The sequence below is a fragment of the Salminus brasiliensis genome, chromosome 9, assembly GCF_030463535.1.
Source record: "Salminus brasiliensis chromosome 9, fSalBra1.hap2, whole genome shotgun sequence".
NCBI classification, from domain to species: Eukaryota; Metazoa; Chordata; class Actinopteri; order Characiformes; family Bryconidae; genus Salminus; species Salminus brasiliensis.
In genome coordinates this window covers 36911266-36930906 of record NC_132886.1, presented here as the reverse complement: position 1 = coordinate 36930906, position 19641 = coordinate 36911266, and the positions used below count along the sequence as shown (strand labels likewise).

General features: G+C 44.1%; 1 protein-coding gene across 2 annotated transcripts in view; it reads left to right on the top strand.

Annotated features, from left to right (window-relative positions):
- The first annotated feature begins 567 nt into the window (after positions 1 to 567).
- epha4a (eph receptor A4a) overlaps positions 568 to 19641 on the top strand; it is a 41992-nt gene continuing 22918 nt past the window's right edge. For both annotated transcript variants that reach the window (XM_072688301.1, XM_072688300.1), the window contains exons 1-3: positions 568 to 848; positions 2964 to 3031; positions 4721 to 5384. In XM_072688301.1, coding sequence (XP_072544402.1) covers positions 758 to 848; positions 2964 to 3031; positions 4721 to 5384 — 823 coding nt within the window. In that variant the 5' untranslated portion in view covers positions 568 to 757. The remainder of the gene's footprint in view (positions 849 to 2963; positions 3032 to 4720; positions 5385 to 19641) is intronic.

Here is a 19641-nt window from a genome sequence, read left to right as displayed (position 1 = left end):
CTCGCGTTTGAGTCACAATACGAGGGGAAAAACGCTTTAAACGTTTCCAAAACGTTAAAGGACGTGTTTAACTCCAGACAAACGTCGAACTGTTTTTATAAAAACAAAAACGGACATTTCGGTTATCGAATATTATTTATATATAATATAATTTATGTAATTTATTAAAAAAACTAATAATAATAATAATAATAAAACTACTACATAAACAAATGCGGATTATCACCTTCAACCCGTTTTCCAATAAGCCCCGCCCCCTTGCCTACTCGTTCCCACTCACCATTGGCGAGCACGAACTATCAACCAATCACAGCGCAGACAGGAGGCTGGAGAGTCCTCGCTTAGCCAATCATCGCAAGCGGGCAGGACTTAGTCCTGGGAAAACGGGTGGGGAAAAAAACAACAACACACACACACACACACACACACTCACACACACTCACACTCGTCGCATCAGTGTCAGGCCCGCCCCCCTCATCGGCCGTCCTTCTTTCTCTCCGCGTATGTGCGTGTGTGTGTGTCAGTGTGCGCGCGCGCGTGTGCATGTGTGTGTGTGTGTGTGTGTGTGTGTTCCTGAGCCATCACTCTTTACTCCACTGGGATAAAGACGGACACAACTTCGGTCCGCTCGCGGAGCGAAGGGGAGAAGGAACGCGCAACGGGGACGTTAGCTAGCCCAAAATAACAACAACAACAACAACAATATTATTATTATTATTATTATTATTAAAACTAATAATTTATTTTTAAAGACAAAATGACACGGACGGCTACCACCATCGCGCTCATATCGCTTCTATGGATATTAAAAAGAGCATCAAGTGCACGAGTTTACCCTCCTAATGAAGGTAAGAGCGACGGGAACGGGGCGCTCGAGCGGGTTGTGTGCGTTTCGGCTGCGCGCGCGGGTCCGCCGCGGATTTCCCCCCTCTGGATGGAGACGCTCGTCTTTTAGACCCGCGGGGCTTTTTTAGGAGAGAGAGAGGGAGAGGGAGAGATGGAAGTAACTCCGAAGTCATTTCCCTGACGTTTATTCAGTTAAATGTGCTTTTTAAATCCGTTAAGAGAAGCAAATGTGTTCAGCACGCGCCGTTTATCACACAAACGACCCGCAGCCCAGCTGACGGTTGGCTCTAAATTTCTCTAAATTGGCAAATTAGCTCGCGCTATTTTTCATTTACTCCATTTTACTGTAGAATAAATGACAAAATAGTAACAATTCAGGATTTAATTAACTTGCTGCACTAGTTGACCCGCGGCAGGTAAAAACTGGCTAGCTGTTAACTCGGCTCTAGCTACCTTAGCGTTGCGTTAACGGGCACGTGAGCACTGGGTTCAGTTTAATATAATAAATTAATTAAATAAAATAAATACGAGTGAAGGGAGGACTGGACATCGTCTGAGGTAAATTAGAAAAAAGACTGCTAGCTAATTAGCCAGTTAATAAAAGATTGGAATATTGTGAGCTGCTGTAATCTCGTATTAGTACGGACTAACTGCGAGTACAGGGTCAATCCGGTTCAGAAACCGGGTTAAAAAATGGACTGAAGTGAATTTTTTGGAAAAACAATGCGGTTCACATTTACCATCAATTAATTTTAAACTAATTTCGTATAAGTACGGACTAACTGCGACTACAGGTTCAATCCGGTTCAGAAACCGGTTTTAAAAATGGACTGAAGTGAATTTTTTGGAAAAACAATGCGGTTCACATTTACCATCGATTAATTTCAAACTAATTTCGTATTAGTACGGTCTAACTGCGACTACAGGTTCAATCCGATTCAGAAACCGGTTTCAAAAATGGACTGAAGTGAATTTGAGAAATTTGAGAAGTGAGAAATGGACTGAAGCAGATTTTTTATTTTTGGAAAAACAATGCGGTTCACATTTACAATAGATTAATTTTAAACTAATCTTGTATTAGTACGGACTAACTGCGACTACAGGTTCAATCCGGTTCAGAAATCAGGTTAAAAAATGGGCTAAAGAATTGTTTGGAAAAACAATGCGGTTCACATTTACAATTGATTAATTTTAAACTAATTTCGTATAAGTATGGACTATCTGCGACTACAGGTTCAATCCGGTTCAAAAACGGGTTCCAAAAATGGACTGAAGTGATTTTTTTTTAAAAACAGTGCGGTTCACATTTACAATCGATTAATTTCAAACTAATCTCGTATTAGTACGGACTAACTCCAACTACAGGTTCAATCCAGTTCAGAAACCGGTTTAAAAAATGGACTGAAGCGAATTTTTTTGAAAAACCAATGCGGTTCACATTTACAATCAAATGTTTCTGTATATGGAGGCTGGTTAATCTTCTAGATATTTATATAATTTAGATATTTAGCTATATATTTATAGGGCGTCTGCTTTTGGACGATATGCTGTTCATTTTTCTAGCTATATTTATTTATTGATTGATTTATTTGTTTATTAGGTTAAACTACATCCTGTTAATATTACATTCTTAAATGTCTTTTCCCTCCTTTATTCTCTTTAGAAAGGATAGAAGGCATTTCATTTGTACAGTCAAATCTAGGTCCAACAGTATTGAATTTAGACCTGTGAAAGTTGTAGTCATTGAGCTGCAGTGTTCATATTCAGTGTATTCATTTGTCTCCATTTAGCTACACTAAACTCACAGCTGTTGATGCCGCTGATTTGACACTAGGAATGTGTTTCTACATAGTTCACGACACTATAACAGTATTTCATGAAGGACAGAGAAAGAAGGAAAAAAGAGGAATCTCCCAACAAGCCTCACGAGGCCTGCCCGCAGTTGGAACAACCGACCAGGCCGAGCTAATAGCCACATTAACTACACTCATAAATATGGATACCTAGAAGAAGCGGTGTTCCTCAGCCCTCGTTTTCTTATCTGTCGACTTTTTTCCTCCTTCTCTTCCCCGCTTCTTATCTCTTCTTGTCTTCTCTCTCTCTCTCTCTCTCTCCAGTAACGTTGCTGGACTCCAGGACGGTGCAGGGCGAGCTGAAATGGGTGGCGAGCCCGGCGGAGGGAGGGGTGAGTGCTTTCAACGAGGAGTTGCAAAGGAGAAAAGAATATTTGTTGGTTTCAGGCAATCATATTTGGAGGGGGGGAAACTGCCAAAGAGTCAACAAGAAGTGCTTTATTGTGGGGGTTTTTCTCCAACTTTGCGGAAATGTGCCGTCAGTCTTTTCGGGCTGAATAAAAACAGATGATGATTTGAGTGGTTTCAGAGCGTCAGACTGTGCCAAGAGTCTCAGAAGAGCCGCTGAAAGCCCTTTTCTAGAAGCAAATAGTGCACGGTTTCTGACGCAGGCCTGTTCCGGTTTACTTCCATCGGTTTGCATCAGAAAGCAGTTCAAACTAATTACACACCAGAAGGAAAACGGCAAGTTTTATGAAGACAAACTAGAGTTTTATTGGCTAGTAATATAATGGCTGTTGTGCAGGACGCCTCACATCCAGGGTATTTCGGTCTTGGTACGTCAATGCCATTTTTTGGTTTGTAGTTTCTACTGTAGCTTCTTTTGTAAGACCAAAGTCTGAATTTGAGGTCTGTCCAAACTGGCAGTGAACTGTATCTATATGTATTGACTTTAGTGACAGGATGTACAGTGATTGACTGGCATTAGACTTGCATGCATAATGGATTCGTCTCTAATGCACCCCTATTGGAATGACCCATTTGTATAGGCATAGCCTTATCTGACCTGAATCACGTCCCCTCATTTGATCTGCTGTTTTGTTTCTCGGCTCTTTGTCCGTGGTCGTGTTTAGCTGCGTTCAGGGCCGATTGTGAACTGGCTCCGCTTCCGAGCACCTCATAAGGTGTTACAAAAGATAGAGAAAAGAAAGGGTCATAGATCATGACAGGTCTTTTAAAAAGCCCTACACATTTCATTTAAAGCTCTCACCAGCAAGAGGCTCTCAAACACTATAATGCCTCAGCGCTAGGATTGGTGCATAGTTACCCCACAGTGTCTGGAAACAAGAGCAAATGCCTTCAAGACAGCAGAGCCCTAAAGGAACCCCCTTCCAAAAAAAAGCCAGCATGGATGGACACTATTTTCAACCACGCTCTGAAATATTTAAGAGTGCAGCGTCCCATGTTATTTAAGAGCGGAATGTCCAGAGTTCCTGAAACTGTAATTTCTCACCGCTGGCAGGTTAACCTCCTCTGTCTCCCCCCAACATAATGTTTAAACATTTAAGTCAGTTTTAAAAAGAGGATTAAACATTGATGTTCAGAAAAGGCCTGAGTCTTTAAAGCAGTTTCCAGAAACACCTTAGCTAATGCAAGTTCAGGCTCGGTTGTATATAGATATAATGGACACTTGACATAGCCTTGAGTAGTTCCAGATTTCAAGTTGCGCCGTCAAACACAAATCTCCTCCAACATTTTCCTTCCTCTGTGACTCCCCCAAGATCCCAGAGAGGCCAGAATGTTTCCAAACAGTAGAATCTGTCAGCTCGGTCTGTTATAGAACATGGTGCTTTGAAAGTATACTTTTCAGAGGCTTTATATCTGGAGAGCATGCAGCTGATGGGACAGCAGAAACTTAGCAGATGCGTGATTAAATCCTCATCATCAGAAAGTAATCAATGCAAGTCAATGCAGCTGTTAGTTGGCAGACTCTCTTCCAGCCTGCAGGTGTGGGCTGAAGTGCACCTGCTGAGAGAAGGGAGTTTATAACTGAGTCTCTGTCCTTTATCTTTCTCTCTCAGTGGGAAGAAGTGAGCATCATGGATGAGAAGAACACGCCCATCCGGACGTACCAGGTGTGCAACGTCATGGAGCCCAGCCAGAACAACTGGCTACGGACGGACTGGATCGCGCGAGGCGGTGCGCAGCGCGTCTACATCGAGATCAAATTTACACTGCGTGACTGCAACAGCCTGCCGGGCGTGATGGGCACCTGCAAGGAGACCTTCAACCTCTACTACTACGAGTCCAACAACGACAAGGAGCGATACATCCGCGAGAACCAGTTCAGCAAAATCGACACCATTGCTGCAGACGAGAGCTTCACGCAGGTGGACATCGGCGACCGCATCATGAAGCTGAACACTGAGGTGCGGGACGTGGGCGTTTTGACCCGAAAGGGCTTCTACCTGGCCTTCCAGGACGTGGGGGCTTGTATCGCCCTGGTGTCCGTACGGATCTTTTACAAGAAGTGCCCGCTCACAGTGCGAAATCTGGCCCAGTTCCCAGACACCACCACCGGGGCGGACACCTCGTCGCTGGTGGAGGTGCGCGGGTCCTGCGTGGACAACTCGGAAGAGAGGGAAGTGCCCAAGATGTATTGCGGGGCGGATGGAGAGTGGTTGGTGCCTATTGGAAACTGCCTGTGCAACCCAGGTTTCGAGGAGCGAGCAGGAGCATGCCAAGGTAAGGGCTTCGGTAGCTTCCTTTGTTTTCTTTCCAGGGGTTCTAGGCCATGTGCTCTTTATTTTTTCTGCTTGTGAAAGTCTCAATTATGGCTGCAGCGAGTGATTATTTCTATAATCCATTCGTCTGTCGACTATTGTTTAGTTAAATGAGAATTGAACTATTATGCCATCTTTCACATTTCTCATCACAGCACCATTTAAACCTCTCCAGCAAGCAATTTCTTCTTTTAAAGTTCAGTGAAACAATACAAGTAATATAATCCACATTGCTTCTTGTAGATTGTCGCAATTCGTCAAAATAAAATGCACTTTATAAGGCATTCTGGAGCACTTTGAAACTGATAACTATTATTGAAATACCAGCGTAGGCCTACACTCAGCCTGGAGAACTACATCCATTCCTTGATCTCCATGATCTCCAAACCACACATACGAATTCCATTTGTCTCCCACTCCACAAAAAAGTAGGCCAAATCATGGCAATTTGTCTTTCGAGCGAGTGCATGCTGCATTTTCTCACCAGGCCAAGGTCTAACATTTCCCTGATATGGACAGCTGGACACTCACAAGAGCTTGGCGGATTATGTGGCTGTTGCTGGTTGGAATGGGGGGTGGGAGGGGGGCTGCTGGTGATTATGGATTGCTCCGTTTGATATCAGAACACCTCCCTACAGATTTGGGAGCGAAGAACGCCAGCGCTAATTGTTTTTGCTCAGGCAGCAGCCGTGTAGCGTACATCTGCGGAATGCACTTTAATTAGATAGTAGGTTCGACCTCTCTTTCTTTCACTCTTTCTCAAGGTGAGAGATTGCTTCGGTGCAAGGAGAGGGCAAGGAGAAAAAGACAGACAAAAGACAAAACTTACCAGATAAACTGTGTGGAATTTGTCACAGTGAGGCTTTTCTGGAGTTCCCACTGTCCACAACCGGGCGAAAGGGCGCTGAAAGGCTCCACACAGTGTCCGGGTGAAGCAGGGGTCAGTGCAGATGAAGAGGAGAGGCGAGGACAGACAGTTTGAGAGCAGCCCCCACAGTCTCTGTAACCTCCCTGTTTTTAAAAAAAAAAAAAAAAAAAAAAAAAGGCAGGAGTTGTCTGGTCCAGGAGAGGGTCTCCGCCGCTTGTGTGCGGGTGATAAACGGCGTGCTGGCCAGTCCACTGCCGGTTATTTATGAGGGCTATCTCAGCGGGCTAATTGCATGACAAATACAGGGTGTAATTTAGGGCTCCTGTGGGGTTTTGGGACGGGGTAGAACAGCCACTGCGGGCGGTATCTGTGTGTGTACCGTGCACGGGTGGCTGCTCGAAGGGGTACACCAGACTTGTCCTTTTAAAAAGGACCTGGCAGCTTTTCTTGGCAAGTCTTTTATTGGTGGAGCTAGGTGACAGCAAGTGGGTTCTGCTCTCTCTCCCTCTGTCTGTCTCTCTCTCTCTCTCTCTCTCACTCCTATGGTCTCTTTGCCTCTGTCCCTCTAGTGCTTCACAGCTGTGTTGAAACAAAGGAAACGGTGCCATAATTCACTAGCTGCTGAAGGTCGTTTCCATATGGACATTTAGCGAAAAATTCTAAATCACCTCGCTGTTTGAGATAATGACTTTATTACTCTCTGAAACGGGGGTAAGGCTTTGTTTTCCTGCAACTGAGATATCGTATGTGTTGGCAACTCTCATTATGGCAAATTACAAGCATCTCCAAAAGCCAATTTTTTTTTCATTTGTGCAACCCTATGAACACGTCTGCAGCGTCTGATTTTGGCTCATATTTATATCATTATTGTGGAAAATGGAGTGAAAGTCTACTTTAATTCCAGCTCTATTATCCACACTATGTTGCTGGTAGTCGGAGCCCCAGTTCTTTTTGCTTTTTTTTTTATTAGTTCTGCATTGTGGCCCCAGGCATCCGTGGTGGATTAACCCATCAGATGTCTGCCTCAACCAGGCAACGGGCAGCCGCATCTTCATTGAGGAAAGTTCAAAAGGTGGCCCACTCTCCCAGCCTTGGTATGAGTGTCAGTGTCTTCTTAATAAGCCCATGTGTGTAGCCTGGATAGGGGGAGGGCAGCGTGGGTTCACCTTCAATGTGAGGGGTGTAGAAGGGGCAGTGCACATTTTCAATGGGGCGTCTTGAACGCAACGTGACAAAAAAAGCCCACTGAGAATAAGGGATACGAGTCTCATACCCCAGAAGGCATCAATGGTACCTTTTGGCTGATTGTTGGGGTGTTGGGGTCTTGGGGTGGGAGAAGAGGAACACTAGACGGGGTCAGGGGTTCCCCTCCCCACGCCTACTCTGGGACCGGGGTCATGGCCGAGACTGATTAAGACGTCAAAATTTTGACAGCTGCGCCTGAGCTGGGGCAGGTCTGGAAATAGAGTGAGTAGAGAGGACCGAAATCAGCATTTAAAAAAAATAAAAATCCACCAGTGCTTTAAATGTGAATGGAGGCAGGAGGAAGGTGTAGCCTGGGGATTTGCGCCTTTCTTTTCTTTGTGAGAATTTGTCGTTTTCGTTGCTCATCTGCTAGATGAGCGAGAGCTGAGTGGGAATTCACCCTTTCTAGGCAACACTGGCTGTGTTAGAGACAGGCAAATGCCTTGTGGGAAGCTGGGCAGTGTTTGGTGTGTAGTGGTCGCCAGCTGTTGATATTAGAAAGCACCCCTGCTGTTACAGACCCAAAATGTAGTGGTGGGTTTTGTCCAACATCCAGGGCAATCCATTGGTGTGGATTCAGCACAGCAAATTCAGACAAGCCAGCAGTAGAATCATAACTGTGGTTTTTGCCATTTTTGAGTCAGCTCGAGCTCTGCTTTCATGCACTTCTGCTATGGAGCAGTGGTATTCAACAAAAATGAATCATGGAGAGTACAGGAACAGTCTGAGGCACCTTGCCCTTAAAATTGACATTTTAGCCAAAATGGAGTTGCAGATATTGGTATAATAAGAAAACTGCCCTTTAACTGTGTGATATCTTGGAGTGGGGATGAACTTTTCAGATTAGAGAAAAGCTTATATAAAACCCTAGAACTTTTTCCTCAGAACTACATTTTTATAAAATAGAAAAAAGGCAGTAGCTTTTGTTTGAAGTAGGGCCGCACTGATGCCTCTTTTTTCTATTACAATATAAATACCTGAGTCTGAATTCACAAAAAATGCCTTAAGAAATAAATTCTTCTTGGATGCTGTTTTCTATACTTGATTTTTTTTTAGTCCACTCTTGTTTTAGACTAACAAAAGTTTAGCTTCTAAAATAATATTTTATACTATATCTAAATAGTTACTAGAGTTATTGTCTAATTTAACAAGACTAAGTGGAGCGTCTTCTTATAGTACTGATAGTGTCTACATTATGGTTCTAACAGTATAATAACCATCTCAGAAAATATTATGGTTTTACAATATCACAGTATACGGTTATCACAATTCCTCTTGTTGTTCTGCTTCTTCTTTTTTATTATTATTATTATTAGTAGTATTATTATACATTGGCCCTTGAAAAAATAAAAACTATATAAAAAAAAAATACTACTATAGTTACTAGTTACTATACGATAGTAATTACTTTAGCTATGGAAGTAGATGCAACTGTCTGCCTTTTGAAAAAAAAAAATATGCTGGTATTTTCTCTATTAATCGATTGACTAAGAATAGTAGAAAGTAGTAAGAAGTGCTATTCTTTTGCATTTTGAATTTGGTTGCACACCCCCCCCCCCAATACCGGTATAAAATGATGTATTAATGTATTCAATTTAATGTATCAACGTTTTATACCATGGTATACCTAAAACTGGTATTCCCCTGCAACTGCATTTTACTTGAAAAAAATTGCAGTGGAAAAGATGGCTTTCTAACACAATGACACAATTCTCATATTTTAAGGAGAATGTTTATTAATTTGGCTTGATTCTGTGTTTCCTCCACTTCGCTATCCTGCATTAATTCAACTGTATAGTAGAAATAACAATAATACAAATTAAAAATGTGTTTTACATTGTTTATGGTCAGCTGTAAAATCAATTTATATTATATATTTACATATTGGGAACTGCCATTTGATTTGTCTTAGCAAAACAAATGACCATCTTGGTGTGTTATAAGCAAATCCAGAGGTGTTTTTGGGTGTGTATTTACAGAGCTGAGATTGGTGACAGTCTTTGTCTAGTATTTGTTAGCAGCATTAGCCTAGCATCTCCTCGCTCTGAAGCAGAAGTCCACGCCAGATAGCAAACATGTCTCCGCTGATCGACTGGTTCTGGGATGGGCGACAAATAAAGTTAATTAGATTTTTCGCTGAACTTCTTCTTTAATGCATTGTTTATGTATGAAGGCCGCGCTGAGAGAGCCTCGTTTCGACTTTAAGTTTTAATCACACATTGACCGGAGTGGCGTACTCAATGAACAGTATTGATTTCTGACTTGCTGAGTGTTAAAGCGGGTGGCTGAAGCTCTGTCTGTACTTGACTATCAGCACTCCACAGTGTGTGTGTGTGCAGCTCTGTATGCGAGTGTGTGTCTAATTAGTAAAAGCTAGCATGTTTATCTCAGTCCTGTCATAATTATGAGCAGGTGTGTGGGGTTCAGCGCCGGCCTCAGCTGTGTGTTGTTGTGTTACTGCTCTTTTTTCTCCGGCAGACAATAGCCTCTGTCCTCTCTGAGCGCTTCTTGCTATGCATATTCATCACTTCCCCTTTTTTTGTGCTTTTGATGGCAAGCACATATGTTGATTCCTGTCACGATCCCCTTCAGTTCTCCATCCAGGGCTTCTGCACCGGACAGTAAATGTGCCGTCAGCTGTCTCGGGTAGAAAGGGGGGAGAGAGAGAGAGAGAGAGAGAGATGGAGAGTGTATGAGAGGGGCACTCTTTGATATCAAACAGATACACCATTTGCATATTCTGAACGTCCATGAAATGCAAAGCCAGCAAACTTGTGTTTCACCTAGACAATAGTGCTCCTTTCCCTCCTGAGAGAGAGATAGAGGGAGCAGGACACAGAGAGAGAGAGAGAGAGAGCGTGCAAGGCTAGGGGTGGGGGCTGGTTTGGGGGGGGTAACATCCTATTCTTTTCATTGCTGCTTGATCAATGCACCAGGCTGTCCAGAATCATTTCCACATTGAAATTTAAATGAGATCGTTAGCCATATAGAATTACTTGGTGAAACTGTAAGAATGGCCCAACGTACATCCTGAATTCAAATGTAATGGATGAAATTGGGTCCCTTTGCCACCACTTTGGGGGCTCGTCACTGTCAAAGTCCTGCTGCGTGATGCCTGACAAGCGCTTTTATACAAGCTTAAATACATCAAAACAAAATGTTAATTTATTTGCTTTAAAAATATATCAGTAAGCTACGTAAACAAGTTAAACAACATCTTAGCTACAATTTAAAAACCATGTTATACGCGCTGTTGTACTAGTCTGCTTTTAGATAGGACTGTAGCATTTCTTTTGTTATCGAAGGTGATTCATACCGCACTGGCAAACTATATTGATTTGTCTGAGCAAATTGAGAGAGTAGTTTTGGTTGTATATTTAAAGAGATGAGATTGGGGAAAGTCCTTTGTTTGCTAGCAACGCTAGCCTAGCATCTCATATTTGAAACTAAAGACTTTTCCACATTGAGATTTAAATGAGATCGTTGGCTATACAGAATTACATGGTTAAACTGTTAGAATGGTCCAGCGTTTGCCCTGAAACTAATTGTAAAGGACGAAATTGGGTCCCATTGTCACCACTTTGGGGCCTCGTCACTGTCAAAGTCCCGCTGCTTTCCTGGAGCGAATGTGTGCATGTGTGTGTGTTCATTGGCACATGTGTGTGAGTTCTCCTTGACCCCGTCCTGTCCATCATGGTCTGGTGCTCCTGCTCGGAAGTGCCCTCAACAACTCCCAGTCTTTCACTTGTCACGGGCTGATGGATGGACGGTGGGCTTGTATCTATCTGTCTGCGGTACTCCGCCACCAGGAGGGGAGAAGGGTGGAGGTGACTCCAGGTGGGCTTGGACCTCCCAGTACTTCAGTTAGCACTGATTTGTAATTTATCAAAGCGTAGTTCTGGCACAAGGCCTGGCTGTTCCCTTCATATCCACTAATGTCATCGCAGTGACGCTGAAGAATGTCCTGCTTCTGTTCAGCAGCGCAGTCTGTTTTGTTTTGCGTTGTTGACAGTAGGGGTGGGCGGCACGTTGATATGCTGTCATCATAATGACAAATACACTTTATCACCGCAGTGCGCTTTACAGAGTACATCAGGGGAATCGTCGCTACTTTAGAGACACTGAACAACTCCAAATATCACACAAAATAGATGGACAAAAGTATTGGGACACCTGTTCATTTACTGCTTCTTCTGATATCCTGCTTTTATTGGAGGTTTTTTGCTGAATTTTAGAGGAGCACTGCTGTGAGAATTTGATTGCATTCAGCAGAAAGGCATTAATGGGGTCAGAATGTTGGAGGATCCCTCTAGCTCATGTCTGGTATTAGGCAGGGTGGCAATAGGTTCATGTTTATCTGCTGCAGAAAGTCCTATTCTATTGACAGTACTCCTCTAAAAGGACTAGACAAGCTTTGTATGTGTGTTCAGTCTCAGCAATGGGAGTGAATATATGCTGTAGGTTTTAGGCCCCATAGCATATTATAAGCTAAATATAATGTACTGTAAATGTATCTTCTTAGGTTCTAAGGGATGGTCTAGAGAGACATTAAAACATTATAATAAATATGGCATTTGCAAATGTGTAATTTTAAAAAGGGGCTGCCTACAGACCATATTGCACAGCTTTAGGTGATGCTGCATTTCTTTCCCCTGACAGTTACTATTAACTGTCGTGCTAACAATGTCCAAATCTCTTATTGAGAAACTTCCAGCTCCAGCTCTCCTTCATTATCATTTCGTCCCTGTAGCCTGAAACGAGGCGCTGGCATGCAGTTTGGCACTATTAGATGGCAATAACAGGGCTGACGAGAAAGCAGCTAATTCTAGCTGCACAGCCAGCTAATTCACTCAAGCAGAGCATCTGTATATCCGAGTCTGTCCTCCTGATTGACTTGCTCCTCATGCGCCCGGGCCTTATTGACTCGCGGCCTGAATGACTCTCCCCTCGTCCTCCCCTATTAACCCAGGATCTTTATTTAACTGTTGCTCTGCACACATGGTCCACGCCAGACGCTAACGTTCATTTGACAAGGTGTCCGTCACCAGCCGCACTCCAGCGGCCAAACCCCGCCCTTCCCATAGCGGAGTGCTGAGCAACGAACGCTCGGTCGCTTTCTATAGGCTGGCTTTCATCCAGAAGGGTCAGAGGTCACCCGAGTTAGCGTCAGTGGGGTGCGAACGGGACCATGCCAAGATTGGCGGCGGGAAAGCCAGAGCCGTCCTTTTCTTTGGAAAGAGCTTTGCTGGTTGTTAACCCGTTTTTGTGGATAAACTTGACAGTCGCCATCGCCGCTGAGTGCCTTTGTCTTCGTGTTTGTTCAGGACGATGCCAAAATTTCTTCAGACAAACGCGCCAGATGGATTGTGGGACCCAGTGAATGTGCTTGTTTTCTTCCACTAATGAAGCATTCGAGAAGGCGTCATAGCTTGATTTATGATGACGAATGACACCAATGAATCCATGAAGTGCCATTTGGTAAATCTCCTCTGTATAAACGCTGGACTGTTTCACAGTCGTATAAATGGCTGGATTTCAAGAGGCTCTTTGTCAAATTTTCCCATGTTCTGTTTCAACATAAACACTTAACCCATAAACATTGTGAGTGATCAAATGCATAGGCACTCAAAGAAAAATGCTAACATTACAAAAACTGAAGCAAAGCTAGTTGGGGGGGGGGGGGGGGGGGTGGTTGTACTAACACTGGAAAGTGTGGTCTACTGAAACCGAGATGTTACATTGTTTTTCCACACTGATGTGCTCAGTTTTCATGCATTACATCATAATTACCTCATAATTTTAAGACTTTTGATTATTCTTGCATTCATTCAGGACAAGTACAGTATATCTTCGCGGTCACAAAAAAACTTATGCAAAATAGCCACTTTGACAGGAGAAATAAACTCCAAATAAACTTCCAAATGAATTCAATGTAATAAATAGCTTATTGCGTGTCATTTTGGAGCATTTGTATCTGTCCATTCATCATGAAATATTGACACAATGCAAAAGAAAAACCACACATTCATGAAAAATGAATATACAAGGTTTTTGCATTACATCTACCAAATATCCTGCTTCTTTACTCAAATGCATCATTTCAGTAATTTTACCCGAGTAACAGTAATCCTCAAGCCCAGTTAAACTGTATTGTAAACTTACACCAGTTTATACAACGTTGGACATTGCTCTTTTAACCTCATATAGCCATGCTATATGATCCCTGCTAGTGCTAACTCACTGCTCTTCATGTTGGTATTCCTTCAACTCTCCACACTGTGGGAAAACTACATAACATGGGCTCATGTGTCCTCACTAGGGTGGTATTCCTGACTGAAGTGGCCCAGAGAAAGCTCAGTCCCATCTCCTCCAAGTCGGTTTGTCAGAGATCTGATAGGACGCCAGTTAACAGATGTCAATTAAGCCGCGATGCGTGCTCGAGAGCGGCAGCCGGATGAAAAGACGGATTGAGTAATGGGATTATTTAAGGGCCGGCAGCCTTCATTCCACAATGTGGAGTAATAGTGGTAATTATTCCGGAGGGCTCATGCTGCTGACTGAACAATAGGCATTAATACTTGTAATTATTTGGAGAGGCTGAGGCATGGCGGGCTTGAATTCTCCCCGCTTGGGCTGGAGGGGTTTGTTGCTTTACCTTTAGCTGCTGGAGTGGATTGGACCACTCTGAAACCAGCTGCTTGACAGGACTCAGCCACTTGGTTTGCCGTTGGAAGCAATTAGTTTTGACTTTACGGCTTTGTCTGGGCGAGGACGGAGGAAAGCCAAACGACAAACGCCAAACTTGCAGTTGCCTCTGGCTGCTAGCCTAGTCAGAACATAGAACTGTCCAGCGTTAGTTATGCTAACATGCCAAATCTGTCTGTCAAATAAGTTATTCCCGAACGCATCCCCCTATGAAACATCATAAGATCCCAGCAGCCGTGTTTTACCACCAACTGTAAGATTGTAATCTGAGCGAGTCTCTATCCCCCCTCCATGTGGTTCATAATTCTGCTTCGCATTTAACCAGCTGCACTTCCAGCTCCCAGTATTAGTACAAGACTCCTGACATGAAAACATGTCTCCACATAAGTCGCTCCCTTGACAGTTTGGACATTTCATTGCTGACGATCGGATATGGTAGTGGAGCGGACATGGGAGTCACTGTGGGAATCTTGTCCTTTTGTAATTAGCACGTGCGGTACTGGCGTGCAACTGACCGGTAACAGGATTACAAAGACGTGTTCCGCCCTTTAACACATGTGACAAAGTGAGGCGAGCAAGGCGTACATCAAGTCTGCCGTGTAGTGCTTCCCAAACACCCACCATCCCAGGTGGGTAGATCGTACATCAGTCATCCTAGCTGCGGCGCTGACATTTTTCCGCTTTGAATTTTCAACCGGACATTAATCAGCGAGCGTGACTGCACTTTGCCTCTCTCAGCACCTATTACACTCAAACACACATACGCACACACACAGAGGCCAGGCCATAGGATTGCACTGACCCCTCATACACTATAACTCACGCAGCCTACGCTAGCATTCTAGCTGAGCTGCATCCCTTTGGAAAGCGTCTGCTCTGTCAATATTAGCCCACTCCCGTGTGTGTGTGTGTGTGTTTAAGTGTGAGGTGAAAAAAAAAATCATTAAAAAGTGAACACGTTCTTCGTACAAGAGCTTCTCGCTTGCTTTGGCTCGTCAGCAGTCACTGGTTGTTTTGGCTCTGTGCTTCTAGATGTGCTAAAACAGTTGAGTTGGAGAGTGAGTGAGTGTGAATTTCACTCGTTCTCGTGGAGCCCCCGTCCCTTTTCGCATCCCAGTTGCTCAGCTGCGGAGGCAGGAGTTACTTGCAAAGCGAGGATGTCCATTCAGTGGCTAGCGTTCTTACCCCCACCCCCCCTTTTTTTTTTTTTTTGCTTTGTGAGGCAGGCCTCTCTCTTTGAAGGCCTTTGGATGAGGACAAGAGTGGTGGTGGTGGTGGGGTGTGTGTGGGGAGCTGAGGCTGACAGTGAGAACATTAGCATGTCAAAAGCCCCCCGAATCAATAGGGCCCTTCTCTCTCTCACTCTGCCTGGCGCTAACACACACAGACCTCTCCATTCAATGGCACTCAGAGCGGCCCTCTCCGACCTACTGTAGCAGAGGTGCTCTGCTAATAGGTGCGCCGCTCGACGGAGTGAGAAAGAGAGAGAGAAAGAGAGACATAGAGGGGGACTGGTGGGGATTAAAGAGAGACAACCCCTATTTATTTAGTAGCTGCTGAAGAAGATATTGTAGACTGTAAAGTGCACACTGCGTGCAACGAGCAGTTCCAAGATGGAATTAAACTACATATATCTACAGTAACTTACTTTTAGAGAAATCTCCATCATGTTTTATGTTTTCCATTCCAATCCTGGTCCTTACACAACCAATCTAACTGAGAAAGGCTGTTCTAGGCTGACGATTACTTTAAAATGCTGCAGTAAAATGACTTTTCTAATTGTTTTGATATGTATGATGTTCGTTTTCTGGACTTTGAATGAATGGTGAGTACCATGGAAGTATCTGTCTTACAAACATGGTTCTTCACGAAGGATGGGAATTGGATTAAACCCACACAGAATACACCTGTTTGTCTAACACAATCAAGATTAGCACCATTAGATCCATGTCACTTCACAGAAGGCTTGTCACCAGCTGTAATTCAGAACTGTGGGCTGAATCAAATTTCCTAGCACTATCAAGCCTCGGACTCCGCAACCATGGGCTTCTCTAAGCAACTGTGTAAAGATCTAAAAGGCTATAGTCTAAGATCTGATAGAAGATGGTCAACAGCAGAGTGGGATATTATTATTGAACTGTGGAGGTCAGGATGATTCTGTTCAGCTGTTCTTATGCTGGTAAGAAAAAGAAAATAAAGGCCTTGTGACTTGTTAAAAACAAGTGTCTGGGAAGTTGCCAGATTTGAGATTGCATGCATTTTGCTTGGGAAAAGTTAAAAAAGCCCTGCACCAGGGATTCCTGCTCCACCATCCAACACAACAAGGCAATTACCAACAAAAATGAACAGGAGAGGAAATGGAATACGCAGAGGAATGGAGAAGGAGAAGAAGAGAGGGAATGAAGGAGAAAGTCAATGAGAAAATGGGATGCAGGCCGTCTTTGGTGACGCTGAGGCATACACACACAGACCCCCTGCTTGCTGTGAATGAATTGTGTGGAATGTGAGATGATTCTCCAGTAGCACAGCTGCCTGGAGACCTCTGAGAATAGGAGAGGATAGTGAAGTGTTTTGCTGAAGCTGCTGGGATGGGATGGGTGATTTGGCAAAAGATCAGATAACCATGATTACTCTGACCCCAGATGCAGTCAATCAGACAACATGTGTGCTATCTGACGCATGTTTTTTTGATTTACAAAGGGAGATACTATGCTAATGTTGCTATCAAATGCTGTACTTGGACTGTCACCAACATCATCTAGATAAAGACATGACAAATAAAGATCCGGATGAGTGTTGAGACACTGGGTGTGCGAGACATTTATGAGCACACACAGCGTTTGTTAGCAGTGTCAGCCGCGCATCTCCCGTTCTTATTTGTAAATCAGACTCTTCTGTATCGTTTATTCTTTTGTGGGAGAGAGAAAGAGAAGTGGGGCGGAGGGTGGGGGGCTGCACTGTGGACTCTTCTGTCACCTGCTGCAGTCCGCCCCCCCTCCTGGGTAGAGACATTCCTGGGATGCTCTCCAGCTTTGAGTCAGTGTGTGTGTGTATGTGTGGAGGTGGGCGTCCTGTCCGTCAGCTGTGGACCCCCAGGCTGAGGAAGGAGCGTTTCTGATTAAAAAAAAAAAAAAAAAGAAAAGGCTTAGCCCTGGGGTGGCTGAAATATCTACCATACTGTCCTCCTCCTTGCCTTTGGGACTCTCATAACACAATGTCAACTCATCACACTCTCTTACACACACATATATATACGCACACGCGAGCACCAGATGGCCACATAATGATCCACTTTTGCTTTCGTATTGCATGTGAAGGTTACTCCTTTTGTCCTCTCCGGGTGTCTTACAGCTATACATCCAGGCTTTTCCCACTAATTTCTCTCGGAAGACCTTGGAAAGTTGTTTTTTCTTGTAGCAGAAAACTTAAAAAAAAAAAAAAGATGGAGAAGGGAAGAACGGGAGGGAATGAGGAAGGGAGAAAGAAAAGCAGAGTGGGAGGAGAGGAGATGAATGAAACTAAGTGAATACCTGTGGATTAAAGCTTCAGTACTTTGACGGGGGGCGGCCCAGCAGTGACGAATGAGTCTCACCGGGGCTAGCGCCAGATCAATCAGTGTCGCTCACTACACACACAGTGTCACACACACACACGCATTCACACTTCTACACCCACACAGCGGCAGTGTTAGCATGCAACACACTGGGGCGGCCGATTCTCATCAGTCACTGCAGACGTAATTAATAAGCAAAGTGGGAGCGAGAAAGAGAGAGAGAGAGAGACAGTGTGTGAGCAGGGCGAGCAAATCAATGAGCCAATCAGTTCACACCAGAGGGTAGGAATGATAATGATCTATCTTTCTCTCCTCCTTATCCGCCACTCACGCTTCTGCTTTGCTCACTCCTTCTCGGCTTGTTCGGGCGTGTGATCAACCACAGGCACAATTATAGGTCGGCGAAGTCAGAGATGACTCAGGGCAATACGGAGAGTATCCAATACATACGCAATCAAAGTCGTTTCTGTCGCTATTTTTGGAACGTCTTGAAGGTGCCCAAAGATTCATTTGAGTCATTTGAGCTCATATTGTAGAGAGTATGCACTGGCCAGTTTATTGGAAACACCCCTTATTGTAGCTCTACCTCAATGGGGTACAGTTAGAGACTGTAGATCATCGGTCATGAGGGAAGAATCCAGTTCCGGTGGACCGCCGCACTGCATAGTTTAGCCGTCTACCTTCATAAATACACCTTTTTAAACTACACTTTTAAAAAAATGAAGGTGCTACAAAGGGTTCATTGAGTACTGCAATGGAAGAACCATGTCTATAGCCCATATAAGAAGAATTCAGGCTTGGTGGACCACTGCACTGCAGAGTTTAGCCCTCTACTTAAACACACTGGATTCAGCTAAACTTTCAAAAATGAGGGTGCTACAAAGGGTCCCTTGAGTACTGCCATAGAAGAACCATATCTGGAGCCTATATAAGAAACAAATCCAGCTCTGGTGGACCACAGCACTGCAGAACTTCGCCATTTACTTTCTTAAAAAGACATCTGATTCAACTTCTTTTAAACCTTTAAAAAAAAGGTTCTTCACACGCTCAACACCACTACCTGATGCACTCATTGCAGCACCACAACCCCAGCTGGAGCCACTGCTATGTTGAGAACGACGACCACCCAACTAATATCTGGTTATCAGTTGTCCCCCAGTCAAACACTGACCAGTGATCAATGGGCTAGAGGTGGGGGCTGACAGATTGTGCAGCTACAGACAGGCTGGACCTTGTAATTGCACGCCTACGTAGTGATCAGTGGACAGAACACGTAGCAAGCACTGCAATCTAGAACGAAGTGGCCCTATTTCAAGGGCTACAAGACAGCCATGAAGTGAAAAGTCCTTGAAATCCAATTCTGAACCTTCTGTGTTTGATCACATTACAGTAGCGTGAGGGGCAGTGTGTGTGTGTGTGTGTGTGTGTGTGTGTGTGTGTGTGTGTCCGAGTAGTAGAGGGGCTTTATTTGCCCTGTAGTGGCTACAAGAGATAAGCTCGTGTCATAAACCTGCCACAGATGTGTTAGCCATTAACTGAGATAAGACCCCCAGGCTCTGAACAGGCACTTTCTCTGCCGTGAGCACACTCATGGGTGGTGTATGACCCTCTCTCTGTACATGCAGGTGCTTTAGTGTTTCTTTTGCCATTGTGTGTTACAGACAGGTGAGTAAGTATTACAGACTTGAGAACGGAGAATGGAGGCAGCGTTGCAGCACAGCCCGAATCCTTCCGTGTGTCTTAGCAGTCAGCTTCTGGGAGAGGAGCCAAGCTGTCTGGCATGCTCATAATTTACTCCTAATATTTCAATCCATTTCTCAGCCATATTTCGAGTGTTGTAAAATTGGG